Below are 15,000 nucleotides of genomic sequence, written 5' to 3'. Positions count from 1 at the left end.
ACATTGCTAAAAACACTACTCTTCTTGCTCAGACACAGAAGACATTGCTAAAAACACTACTCTCCTTACTCTGACACAGAAGACATTGCTAAAAACAGTACTCTCCTTGCTCTAACACAGAAGACATTGCTAAAAACACTACTCTCCTTACTCTGACACAGAAGACTTAGCTAAAAACACTACTCTCCTTGCTCTCACACTGCAAAGTTTGCTACAAACACCATTCGCCTTGCTGCGGCTCTGGAAAGATTGCTACAAACACCAGCCGCTAGCTCTGAAACATGTGACCTCAAGGCTGGGCAAGCACACAAGCCGAGACCAACACCGGTGCTGATTAACATCCAGTGCAGACCTTCTGCCTGGAGAAGAGCCTGTGGCTCGATACGTCGCCTCTTTTGGCCCATGTAAGTCGACTTTTACCAAGATTCTTTTAGTAGGAGGAGTTTGTATTATACTCCATGTTTGGTGATACATATACTTACCATGTCAAACTGATGCAAACTAGGCCTATCGGTTTGCTCTGCTTGGCCACATTTCGCGCGGCTAACAGTGAAAAGACGACCCGTCTTGCCCGGTTCCGCTCTTAGCCAATCAAACGCCTCTAAAAGCTACAAGCGCTGAATCATTCCGAAAAAAAAAAAAAAAAAAAAAAAAAAAGAGTAAAAACTAAACCAAACCAGCCAACCGCATATAAAAAAAACCCCGCCAAAAACAAACCACCACCACCAAAATCCAACCAACCAAACAACACACACAACGTTTACCTTGAAAGCCTCCTCGAAGTAGTTGTTCTCCTCCAGAAACATCCCGTAATTCATGATGATCTGGGGCGTGGCGATGCGGAGCTCCAGAATGCGATCATACACCGCCTTGCAGGTCTGTAAGGGACGTACACCACATGACATACTTACATTTAAAAGGAAATTTTCTTCCTAAAAGGAAATTTTCTATCTAAAATTATGTTTAAATAACATACTTACCGTGACCCAACTAGTGCAGACTCCGGCAGGGGTCTGCCATTCCTGTCCTGTGCAAACTACTATCCGCCTATGCGGAGAAAGCGAAACTACGGCCGATAACCTCCTGGAAGTAGGTAACCTCCCCTTTGTCCCGCTGGCTAGCGCCCTCTTTTGACTGTGACCCACTAGTGCAGACTCCGGCAGGGAGTCCGTTTCCTGTCCTGTGCAAACTACTACCCGCCTATGAGGAGGAAAACAAAAGTAGCTACGGCCGATAACCTCCTGAAGTAGGTTACCTCCCCTTTGCATCCCTGACTAGCGCCCTCTTTTTCCGGCAGCCATCTTGACTCCTGCTCCTGTGCTCTGCATACGGCTATGTTTTTTTTCTTATTTTCTGTCTGTCTATTGATTCTTTGGCGCTCTCGTTTTGTGTCTGATGATGAATCACAACAGGTCACAAAACTACTTGGCCCGATAAGTTTTTTTGTTTTTTTTCAGTTGTTGAAAAGTAATTCTTTTTCAAAAGCTTCCCCCCCCCCCCCCCCCCTCTTTGGAATGAGTATTCACTTTTCTTTAGTTCCAGTTCTCGGTTTCAGTTTCGTAAGGAGGCGTCACTGCGTTCGGACAAATCCATATATGCTTCATCACATCTGCTGGGCAGATGCCTGACCAGCAGCACAACCCAGCGCGCTTGTCAGGCCTTGAGTGCCTGCTTATATGTTTGTGTACCTATCACAGTGGGTTTCTTTAACAGAACGTTGCCAGAGGACTACACTTTTGTTGCCGTGGGTTCTTTTTCAGTGCGCCGAGTGCGTGCTGCAAACAGGAATTTGGTTTATCGTCCCATCCGAATGAGCAGATGCTCGTTTTGATTCTCCAGTCAAACATGGGAGAAAGGGCGAGAGCCGGATTCGAACACAGACCCTCGTAGACACAGTATTTGGCAGATAAGCGTCTTAACCATGAGGCCACCCTGCTCCTCCTTTTTCTTTAATTACATGTAGCCTTCAAAAAAGCCATGGATATTCAAAATCTAAAAACATAAAATATATGGATGCCAGTGGTATATGGAAGACGTCCTTTAGTCTCAGGAGACTATTGAGTTACGCTGTGGGTAATGTTTCTGACGCAGCATCGGTTGAGGCTTGACACGCCTATCCCAGAACGGCAGTCTCTCCATTCTTGAATCTTTTATAATAGAAACATTTAGGGATACTAGTAAGTGATCTAGAACGATGCAACATGCTTAGAAAAACTATTAAAAAAAAAAGAAAAAAAAAAAGATCTCATTATCATTTTTGATCTTCAGGAAATCCCACCTTCTGTGGAACAAGTGTGTGTGTGTAGGGAGGGGGTGGGGGGTGGGGAGAGGGGGCGTGGGGGAGGCGGATTGTGTGTGTGTGTGTGTGTGTGAGGATGGGTGTGCGTGCGCCCGCGTGCGCGCACGCGCATGCGTGCGTGTGTGTGTGTGCGTGTGCGTATGCGTGTGTGTATGCGTGTGCGTGTGCTTGCATGTGTGTGGGTGGGCGTGTGTGTGTGTTTTTGTGTGTGTGTGTGTGTGTGTGTGTGTGTGTGTGCGTGCATGTGTGCGTGTGCGTATGTGTATGTGTAAATGCACATTACGGCTGTGCATGTGTGGGTACAGCATGTGAGTGCATGCTAGGGCGTAAAAAGGTCTGTTTACCTTAAACGTGCCAAAGCTTTCTTCCAAGTCTGCATACAGTGACCAAACCTTGAGCGACTTGTGCACACGGGCCTGAACCTTCTCCGTCTGTCAAACAATCAACATGAATGACAGTGTCAGTAAAAATCATAACAATAATGAAAACTTATTCAGCTCTTTTTCTCAAACAAAACTCAAAGTGCTTCACATGTAAAAAAAAAAAACAACCCAAAAAACAAAAAACCCAACAATAACAACAACAACACACACAAAAACTCATAAACTTTTCTGAAAATAACAAAATATATCAATCGACACAAACTTCAAACAGACATCATGACACCAACTTGCCCAACTCATTTGCCCACACAAGCGCACTCGCACCGACGCACGCTTTGATGTTTACATTTATATCATCATTAGCATGTTTTTTTTTTTTTTACTGTTATGTAGATGTTTAACTCACTGTTGTAATTCATGTTATAATTCACTGTTAATACAGTCCTTCATAGCTCTTCGTTTTCCACTACTCACTATAGTCATCCCACCACCCCTTCTCATGTACCCCACGCCTCATCTCCTATGCACACATACTTTTTTTTCTTCTTCTTCTTTTTTTCTTTTTCTTTTTTTTGTACCCGTCTAATATCCCTAAACAGTGACAAGACGTTAAACTAAACTAAACCAATGCGCGCACACATACACACAGCATGGATAGGACGCAGTTTCGAACTACCGTGGACAAAAATATCAGTACAACTGAAACAGCGGGGTCTTCAACAGATTTCTCGGTGTGAAATACGGGTTGCTCTCCCGAGGGAGAGCGCGTCTCTACACTGAGAGCGCCAGCCTTTTTATTTGTATTTTTTCCTGCCTGCAGTTTTATTTTTTATTCGTTTTCCTATTGAAGTAGATTTTTCTACAGAATTTTGCCAGGGACAAATCTTTTGTTGCCATGGGTTCTTTTACTTGCGTTAAGAGCATGCTGCACATGGGACCTTGGTTTATGGTCTCATCCGAATGACTAGCGTCCAGACCACCACTCAAGGTCTTGTTTAGGGGGAGATAATACTGGTGACTGTGGCCAGGATTCAAGCCAGCGTGCTCAGATTCTTTCGCTTCCTGGGCGGACGCGTTACCTCTAGGCCGTCACTCCACTCCATCATTTGGAACTACTGATCTTCGCTCTGCTTTCACAACCTAAACTTTGATTCAGTTGTGAATTACGAACAAACAACATGACATAGAGGTTTTAGGGACTGCTGTATGACTGCCTACAAGGCGGGGATAAAAAAACCACAAACACAACATACAAGTAAGAGCCCACTTGTGTACAGAAGTCAACATGGGAGTTAAGGCCTACAAACAAAGAAGTTAGCATGTGCTCACATGTGCACACATTACACATACAATCAAATACACAAATACATTTTTTTTTCAGATACATACACTGAAACATTCCAACACTCAGTCACACACACATATACAAACAAAACACACACACATGCACTTTTTCAGACACACACACACTGAAACACTCACACACTCAGTCACACACACACACACACATACAACCAAAGCACAAGCATATATGTGCACACACAAGCATACCACCCACCCACACTGTGCACACAAACCTCAACACACACAACCAAATGCGCAACCAAATCATGGTCATTTTATGTTCTCAAAATAATTTTGAATACTCACCAACATTCGGATGAGACAATAAACCGAGGTGCTGTGTGCAGCTGCACTTAGCGCATGTAAAAGAACCCACGGCAACAAAAGGGTTGTTCCTGGCAAAATTATGTACAAAAATCCACTTCAATACGAAAAACAAATAAAACTGCATGCAGGCAAAAAAAAAACAACAACAAATAAATGGGTGGTGCTGTAGTGTAGCGACGCACTCTCCCTGGGGAGAGCAGCCCGAATTTCACACAGAGAAATCTGTTGTGATAAAAAGAAATACCAATACAACAGAACTGAGGAAAAATACTTCTGGCAAAAAAAAAAAAAAAAAAAAAAAAAAAAAAAAAAAGTCAAACAAACATCATCAACAGAATTGCACACACACACACACACACACACACACACACACATCTACACCACAATCGTCTCACCTCATCATGGTACGCCACTTTACGGGGTGGGGGTGTTGTTGCTTTCTGCATCAGCTTCAGAGCCTCATCGCTTTTACTGTTGTCATCAACACACACACACACACACATCGCTGTTACTGTTGTCATCAACACACACACACACACACAATCGCTGTTACTGTTGTCATCAACACACACACACACACACACACACACACACACATCGCTGTTACTGTTGTCATCAACACACACATACACACACACACACACACACACATCGCTGTTACTGTTGTCATCAACACACACACACACATCGCTGTTACTGTTGTCATCAACACACACACACACACACATTGCTGTTACTGTTGTCATCAACACACACACACACACATCGCTGTTACTGTTGTCATCAACACACACACACACACATCGCTGTTACTGTTGTCATCAACACACACACACACACACAACCAATGTATCAAGTGCCTCTTCAGTGTTACTGTTGAAATCAACACACACACACATCAATGTTACTGTTGTCATCAACACACACACACACACACAACCAATGCACAAAGTGCCTCATCGCTGTTACTGTTGTTGTCATCAACACACACACACACACACAAACAACCAATGTATAAAGTGCCTCATTGCTGTTACTGTTGAAATCAACACACACACACACACACACACAAACAACCAATGTATCAAGTGCCTCATCGCTGTTAATGTTGTTATCATCAACACACACACACACACACACACATCACTGTTACTGTTGTTATCATGAACACACACACACACACACACAACCAATGTATCAAGTGCCTCATCGCTGTTACTGTTGTCATCAACACACACACACACACAAACATAGCTGTTACTGTTGTCATCAACACACACACACACACAACCAATGTAACAAGTGCCTCATCGCTGTTACTGCTGTTGTCATCAACACACACACACAAACACATACACACATATCGCTGTTACTGTTGTCATTAACACACACACAGACGCACACACACACACACACAACCACATGTATCAAGTGCCTCATTGCTCTTACTGTTGTCATCAACACACACACACACACAACCAATGTAACAAGTGCCTCATCGCTGTTACTGCTGTTGTTATCAACACACACACACACACAACCAATGTATAAAGTGCCTCATCGCTGTTACTGTTGAAATCAACGCACACACACAAACACACATACATTGCTGTTACTGTTATCATCAACACACACACACACACACATGCACACACATATCGCTGTTACTGTTGTCATTAACACACACACATGCACACACACACACCGTTACTGTTGTCATCAACACACACACACACAAACAACCAATGCAACAAGTGCCTCTTTGCTGTTACTGTTGTCATCAACACACACACACACACACACACACACACAGCGATGGAGACGAACGAATCAACAACTGAGAGAGTTCCACAGCCTGAAAAAAGAATAAATAGAAAAGAGAGAAAAAAAAAAAATCCAGTGTGGATGTACAGGGACTTACTCGTGGCGAAGTTCCATCTCTGACCACTCACACCACACAGAGGCCAGGTCGTCCACGTGCTTGTACTCCACCTGAACCGCCTTGCTGAAGATCAACCTCGCCTGTACATCACACAACATAAAAGGTTAAAAGGTAGAAGGTCCACAGAGCCTTTCACGACCATCAGGACAGTGAATTCATACCCACTATGACTAGGGCACGGCATAGGAAAGGCAAGGCCCAATTCATACCCACTATGACTAGGGCACGGCATAGGAAAGGCAAGGCCCAATTCATACCAACTATGACTAGGGCACGGCATAGGAAAGGCAGGGCCTAATTCATACCCACTATGACTAGGGCACGGCATAGGAAAGGCAAGGCCCAATTCATACCCACTATGACTAGGGCACGGCATAGGAAAGGCAAGGCCCAATTCATACCCACTATGACTAGGGCACGGCATAGGAAAGGCAAGGCCCAATTCATACCCACTATGAGTAGGGCACAGTATAGGAAAGGCAAGGCCCAATTCATACCCACTATGACTAGCGCACGGCATAGGAAAGGCAAGGCCCAATTCATACCCACTATGACTAGGGCACGGCATAGGAAAGGCAGGGCCCAATTCATACCCACTATGACTAGGGCATGGCATAGGGAAAGCAAAGGCCCAATTCATACCCACTATGAGTAAGACACAGTATAGGAAAGGCAAGGCCCAATTCATACCCACTATGAGCAGGGAAGGCAGGGCCTAATTCATACCCACTATGACTAGCGCACGGCATAGGAAAGGCAAGGCCCAATTCATACCCACTATGACTAGCGCACGGCACAGGGAAGGCAAGGCCCAATTCATACCCACCATGACTAGGGCATGGCATAGGAAAGGCAGGGCCCAATTCATACCCACTATGCCTAGGGCACGGCATAGGGAAGGCAAGGCCCAATTCATACCCACTATGAGCAGGGCACGGCATAGGGAAGGCAAGGCCCAATTCATACCCACTATGAGTAGGGCACGGCATAAGGAAGGCAAGGCCCAATTCATACCCACTATGACTAGGGCACGGCATAGGAAAGGCAAAGCCCAATTCATACCCACTATGAGTAGGGCACAGTATAGGAAAGGCAAGGTCCAATTCATACCCACTATGAGCAGGGAAGGCAGGGCCTAATTCATACCCACTATGACTAGGGCACGGCACAGGAAAGGCAAGGCCCAATTCATACCCACTATGACTAGGGCACAGCACAGGGAAGGCAAGGCCCAATTCATACCCACTATGACTAGGGCACGGCATAGGAAAGGCAAGGCCCAATTCATACTCACTATGACTAGGGCACGGCATAGGAAAGGCAAGGCCCAATTCATACCCACTATGACTAGGGCACGGCATAGGAAAGGCAAGGCCCAATTCATACCCACTATGACTAGCGCACGGCACAGGGAAGGCAAGGCCCAATTCATACCCACTATGACTAGGGCACGGCATAGGAAAGGCAAGGCCCAATTCATACCCACTATGAGTAGGGCACAGTATAGGAAAGGCAAGGTCCAATTCATACCCACTATGAGCAGGGAAGGCAGGGCCTAATTCATACCCACTATGACTAGGGCACAGCATAGCAAAGGCAGGGCCCAATTCATACCCACTATGACTAGGGCACGGCATAGGAAAGGCAAGGCCCAATTCATACCCACTATGAGCAGGGCACGGCAATGGAAAGGCAAGGCCCAATTCATACCCACTATGAGCAGGGCACGGCATAGGAAAGGCAGGGCCCAATTCATACCCACTATGACTAGGGCACAGCACAGGGAAGGCAAGGCCCAATTCATACTCACTATGACTAGGGCATGGCACAAGGAAGGCAGGGCCTAATCTTCTCCTTCCGCCGTTTTAACCTTCCCTAAAAATCCTATTTCTGAACAATGGCCCACCCACGTCTTCAATCTGGTCGGCCTGCTCATAGAACTTGGCAAACTCCACCAACAGTGTGTGAAACCAAACAAGACAGAAATCACAATCTGTGTCTAGGAAAAAAGATTTAAAATCTGAACCAAGGCCCACTCATGTCTTCAATCTGGTCAGTCTACTCACAGAACCTGGCAAACTCCACCCATCTGGTCGAGAAAGAATGAAAGTAAACTTAATAAGGATTAAATTTCCCTACTCAAACTAGGCGTATGATGGCTCAGCGGTTAAAACGTCTGCCAGAAAAGGTGACTCAGTCCTGAAGTGGCGACCACCCTGGAGGCGCGGGTTCGAACCTGCTGAGGACCAGGAAAACAGAAAAAAAAAGAAAAGGCGGCAATACAAGGGCATCCAGGAGTCATGACCTGGGTGCGGCCCGGCCCCCTTGGAGGGCCGAAACACTTGACTGAGGGGGGCTTCTTCTCTGAAGACCTTGTACTGTCCAGCTCTCCCTAGAGTTTCTGATCACCAACAGTGTGTAAATCTGTAATCCCGGTGTAATCAAGAAAGAAATAACAATTTGTGTCTTTAAAAAAGAAAGAAAAGGAGCTGCAACTCCCACGTTCACTCATATGTACATGAATGGGCTTTTACGTGTATAAACCGTTTTTACCTCACCATGTAGGCAGCCATACTCTATTTTCAGGGGTACTGTTGGATTAAAGTTTGTTTTATAAATATTATTTTCATTCTAACACATGTGGGACTACATCATGTATCGATATTCATTTCCTCATACTTTGTGGATTGACAAACAAAGATTGTACCTCATTATGCACGCAAAAACATCAATATGCACAACAGCAACAACAGTGGAGCAAAAAAAAAAAAAAAAAAGAAAAAAGAAAAGAAAAGGAAAGGAAAGAATGTATCTGTACAAAAGGCCAACTCACGTCTTCAATCTGGTCGGCCTGCTCATAGAACTTGGCAAACTCCACCCACAGTGTGTGAAACCAAACAACTTGTGTCTTTAAAAAAAAAAAAAAAAGAAAAAAAAAAAAGAAGAAAAAAAAAAGAGGAAAGAATATATCTGAACAAAAGGCCAACTCACGTCTTCAATCTGGTCGGCCTGCTCATAGAACTTGGCGAACTCCACCCACAGTGTGTGTGGCCGACCTGAGGCCTGCATGGGATCCACTGTCTGTACGGCCTCTGTGTACGTGTTGATGATCTGTGCAATGAATCAATCAATCAACTTTTTTCCCCACCTTCCCTCGTAATCTGTCTTCTTACCAGTGGAGTGATGGCCTAGAGGTAACGCGTCCGCCTAGGAAGCGAGAGAGAATCTATCTGAGCGCGCTGGTTCGAATCACGGCTCAGCCGCCGATATTTTCTCCCCCTCCACTAGATCATGAGTGGTGGTCTGGACGCTAGTCATTCGGATGAGACGATAAACCGAGGTCCCGTGTGCAGCATGCACTTAGCGCACATAAAAGAGCCCACGGCAACAAAAAGGTTGTTCCTGGCAAAATTCTGTAGAAAAATCCACTTCGATAGGAAAAACAAATAAAACTGCACGCAGGAAAAAATACAAAAAAATGGGTGGCGCTGTAGTATAGCGACGCGCTCTCCCTGGGGAGAGCAGCCCAAATTTCACACAGAGAAATCTGTTGTGATAAAAAGAAATACAAATACAAATACAAATACCATTGCCATGCTCAAACATTTTCTTGGCCATGCAACACATATATCACATACATGGTAGTTTCATGCACAATGTCTGAAAGAGGCGAGGTAGACACGATCTCATTCTCTCTCTCTCTCTCTCTCTGGAGGCATTAGTTTTATCGAAGTTCTTTAAGCATGTGTACATTTGATTTTACCACTTGAGTTTTATGTGGGTTTGTATAAACTATAAGTGTTCGGGCATCTTGATAGACATAGATCACATCTTACGTAATTTGAGCTCGGTTTCAAAGATAAGATACAGATTCTTACACCTACCATTATATTTGAATTTAGAAATGGACAGTTTTGCTATCAACAGAATCGTATTGATTTTTTTTCTCTTTTCATGATCTGGGATATCCATTTTCGTTGTGCCGAACAACGCTACTTTTTCATTCACGGGGATCAGCGTATTGTAACGGGAGAGAATGAACTGTTTCCACATGTTTCCAAAATTCGGCGAGTTTGGGGCAGGAGTAAAAGGCGTGTTCAATGTTGTCAGTTTCAATCAATCAACTTTTCATTTCCATAAGGCGTGTACAAATTTCCACACTTTGGTTGTGTGTTCACAGCGCCACCAGCACACACACACACACACACACACATACAGAAACAAGAAGAAACAACAAAATAACTGCACAGTAACACACAGACAATGCAGCTGATTTTGGTGGTCAGTTGTGGGGGGGGATGGGGCAGGAATTCGAAAGGGGTGCATGACTTTGGCTAACACTGGAAGTAATTGGAAGAAATAGGCGACGGGCGCAATAGCCGAGTGGTTAAAGCGTTGGACTGTCAATCTGAGGGTCCCGGGTTCGAATCACGGTGACGGCGCCTGGTGGGTAAAGGGTGGAGATTTTTACGATCTCCCAGGTCAACATATGTGCAGACCGCCTAGTGCCTGAACCCCCTTTGTGTGCATACGCAAGCAGAAGATCAAATACGCACGTTAAAGATCCTGTAATCCATGTCAGCGTTCGGTGGGTTATGGAAACAAGAACATACCCAGCATGCACACCCCCGAAAACGGAGTATGGCTGCCTACATGGCGGGGTAAAAACGGTCATACATGTAAAAGCCCACTCGTGTGCATACGAGTGAACGCAGATGAAGAAGAAGAAGGAAGAAATAGGGACAAATCATGTAAACACGTAAATCATACACATGCAAAAAAAACAAAACAAAAAAACCCCCAAACCAACACGCACACAGTTTACAAAGTGGAGCAGTTGCCTTAGGTGACTGGGCCCAATGAGGAAGTGAGAGTCTACAGGTCCCAGTCTTCGCACTGGATCGCGAGTTTGAGAACCCCCCCCCCCCCCCCCCCCCTATATAATTATTGTTTGGTAGTTTGGGTTCTCGTCTTTTTGAGAAGACAATAAAACCAAGGTCCCATGTGCAGCATGTGCTTAGGACATACAAAAGAACCCACAGAAACAAAAGGGTTGTTCCCGATAAAATTCTGCTGGAAAAATCCACTTTGATAGTGAACAAAAATCACTTGTGGAAAAAAAAAAAAAAAAGAAAAGAAAAAAAATCAATAACAGACAGAATAATAATAGATAGGAAAACAAATAAAACTGCACGCAGGAAAAAATACAAAAAAAAATGGGTGGCGCTGTAGTATAGCGACGTGCTCTCCCTGGGGAGAGCAGCCCGAATTTCACACAGAAAAATCTGTTGTGATAAAAAGAAATACAAATACAAAAATACAAATACAAAAACAAGAAGGGGGGGGAGGGGAACAGGGTGTGGTGCTGCACTGCAGCAACACACTCTCCTTGGGACAATCTTCTTCTTCTTCTTTGTTCGTGAGCTGCAACTCCCACGTTCACTCATATGCACACGAATGGGCTTTTACGTCTATAAACCGTTTTTACCTCACCATGTAGGCAGCCATACTCCATTTTCAGGGGTACTGTTGGATTAAAGTTTGTTTTATAAAAATCATTTTCATCTAACACATGTGGGACTACATCATATATCGATATTCATCATTTCCTCATACTTTGTGGATTGACAAACAAAGATTGTACCTCATTATGCGCACAAAAACATCAATATGCACAACAGCAACAACAGTGGAGCCAAAATAAAAGAGAAGGGAATGAAGAAATATTGCAACCCACCCACACACAGACACACACACACACAGACATACACACACACACACACACAGGCACAACACACACACATACACACGCACAGAGACACAGACACTGACAGCCATCCACTGACCTCCTGTGGCTTCCCCTCAAACAGCTTGACTCTCTTGTGCCACTCGTGGACGTTGTGTGGGTTCTGTCGCAGCAACACACTGCACAGACAAACATCGTGCTTCCTTGGGTTTTGTTCCCCCAACCCCTCCACACCCATATCCCCTGTGGTTCATTTGGTTTTGTTCCCCCAACCCCTCCACACCCATATCCCCTGTGGTTCATTTGGTTTTGTTCCCCCAACAACTCCACACCCATATCCCCTGTGGTTCAGTTGGTTTTGTTCCCCCAACAACTCCACACCCATATCCCCTATGGTTCAGTTGGTTTTGTTCCCCCAACCCCTCCACACCCATATCCCCTGCGGTTCATTTGGTTTTGTTCCCCCAACCCCTCCACACCCATATCCCCTGTGGTTCATTTGGTTTTGTTCCCCCACCCCTCCACACCCATATCCCCTGTGGTTCAGTTGGTTTTGTTCCCCCAACCCCTCCACACCCATATCCCCTGTGGTTCATTTGGTTTTGTTCCCCAACCCCTCCACAACCATATCCCCTGTGGTTCATTTGGTTTTGTTCCCCCAACAACTCCACACCCATATCCCCTGTGGTTCATTTGGTTTTGTTCCCCCAACAACTCCACACCCATATCCCCTGTGGTTCAGTTGGTTTTGTTCCCCCAACTCCACACTCATATCCCTTGTGGTTCATTTGCTTTTGTTCCCCCAACAACTCCACACCCATATCCCCTGTGGTTCATTTGGTTTTGTTCCCCAACCCCTCCACACCCATATCCCCTGTGGTTCATTTGGTTTTGTTCCCCCAACCCCTCCACACCCATATCCCCTGTGGTTCATTTGGTTTTGTTCCCCCAACCCCTCCACACCCATATCCCCTGTGGTTCATTTGGTTTTGTTCCCCCAACCCCTCCACACCCATATCCCCTGTGGTTCATTTGGTTTTGTTTCCCCAACATCTCCACACCCATATCCCCTGTGGTTCATTTGGTTTTGTTTCCCCAACATCTCCACACCCATATCCCCTATGGTTCATTTGGTTTTGTTCCCCCAACAACTCCACACCCATATCCCCTGTGGTTCAGTTGGTTTTGTTCCCCCAACAACTCCACACCCATATCCCCTGTGGTTCATTTGGTTTTGTTCCCCTGGCCCTACACCCATATCCCCTGTAGTTCATTTGGTTTTGCTCCCCCAGCAACTCCACACCCATATCCCCTGTGGTTCATCTGGTTTTATTCCCCCACCCCTACACCCATATCCCCTGCGGTTCATTTGGTTTTGTTCCCCCAACTCCGACACCCATATCCCCTGTGGTTCATTTGGTTTTGTTCCCCCAACTCTTACACCTATATCCCCTGCAGTTCATTTGGTTTTGTTCCCCCAACCCCTCCACACCCATATCCCCTGTGGTTCATTTGGTTTTGTTCCCCCAACCCCTCCACACCCATATCCCCTGTGGTTCATTTGGTTTTGTTCCCCCAACTCCTACACCCATATCCCCTGCAGTTCATTTGGTTTTGTTCCCCCAACCCCTACACCCATATCCCCTACGGTTCATTTGGTTTTGTTCCACACACAATCTATCTATTTACATACAGGTCTTACCTGTTTAGCAACAATGGCCGACGATCCATCAAAGATTCCAGACGCGCCAGTCGTAGCTCCAGTTCCAAGTCATCTGGAAATTTTTTTTCCGAAACCAGTTCATCAACAACAGAGTTATCTTCACACAGATCATACAGAGTTGTCTCCACATGGATTATACAGTTATCTTCAAATGGATCACACAGAGTTATCTTCACAGGGATCATATCATACAGTTATCTTCAAATGGATCATACAGTTATCTCGAAACGGATCACACAGAGTTATCTTCAAATGGATTATACAGAGTTATCTTACAACAGGAAATGAAAAAACAAAAAAAAACAAAAACAAAACATTGATCCTGTTGCTGTCCATGTGGCTGTACCAAACCCTGCCCACGCCCCCCCCCAACCCACCTTCTTCTGTGGCCCCTTTGTCCTCCATGGCCTCCATCTTGGACGCGATGCTGCTCTTCTCAAACTGGGCGTAGGCGTCAAACACCTGGGTGAAGTCGCGCACGGTGATCACCGTCTGGATGGCCTCCTCGTAGATGTCTCTTGCCTGGACAACAAGGAAGGTCAATCCATCGCTTTTCAATGTTCATCACAGTTTTGTCGATGTTCAGTGTTGTCACATTCATGTTGATCACAGTGTTGTTGATGTTTATTATTGTCACATTCATGTTGATCACAGTGTTGTCGATGTTCATTATTGTCACATTCATGTTCATCACAGTGTTGTCGATGTTTATTATTGTCACATTCATGGTCAGGCATCTGCTTGGCAGATGTGGTGTAGCGTATATGGATTTGTCCGAACGCAGTGACGCCTCCTTGAGCTACTGAAACTGAAACTGAAACTCATGTTCATCAGGGTTGTCGATGTTCATTGTTGTCACATTCGTGTTCATCACAGTGCTGTTGATGTTTATCATTGTCACATTCGTGTTCATCACAGTGTTGTTGATGTATATTGTTGTCACATTCATGTTCATCACAGTGTTGTCGATGTTTATTGTTGTCACATTCGTGTTCATCACAGTGTTGTTGATGTTTATTATTGTCACATTCGTGTTCATCACAGTGTTGTTGATGTTTATTATTGTCACATTCATGTTCATCACAGTGTTGTCGATGTTTATTATTGTCACATTCATGTTCATCACAGTGTTGTTGATGTTTATTATTGTCACATTCATGTTCATCAGTGTTGTCGATGTTCATTGTTGTCACATTCATGTTGATCACAGTGTTGTCGATGTTCATTGTTGTCACA

The 15,000-nt window shown here is 44.9% G+C and overlaps 1 protein-coding gene across 1 annotated transcript in view; it reads right to left on the bottom strand.

Annotated features, from left to right (window-relative positions):
• The window catches only part of LOC143276028 (pre-mRNA-splicing factor SYF1-like), a 51,812-nt gene that overhangs the window by 26,588 nt on the left and 10,224 nt on the right, over positions 1-15,000 (bottom strand). Inside the window, exons 7-14 of the mRNA XM_076580413.1 lie at positions 14,142-14,286; positions 13,744-13,816; positions 12,142-12,220; positions 9,287-9,406; positions 6,275-6,375; positions 4,749-4,824; positions 2,644-2,730; positions 765-878 (exon numbers count right to left, since the gene is read on the bottom strand). Of these exons, the coding sequence (XP_076436528.1) occupies positions 765-878; positions 2,644-2,730; positions 4,749-4,824; positions 6,275-6,375; positions 9,287-9,406; positions 12,142-12,220; positions 13,744-13,816; positions 14,142-14,286 (795 nt within the window). The remainder of the gene's footprint in view (positions 1-764; positions 879-2,643; positions 2,731-4,748; positions 4,825-6,274; positions 6,376-9,286; positions 9,407-12,141; positions 12,221-13,743; positions 13,817-14,141; positions 14,287-15,000) is intronic.

Source organism: Babylonia areolata, chromosome 31 (genome assembly GCF_041734735.1).
Source record: "Babylonia areolata isolate BAREFJ2019XMU chromosome 31, ASM4173473v1, whole genome shotgun sequence".
NCBI classification, from domain to species: Eukaryota; Metazoa; Mollusca; class Gastropoda; order Neogastropoda; family Buccinidae; genus Babylonia; species Babylonia areolata.
This window is presented reverse-complemented; position numbering and strand designations above follow the sequence as displayed.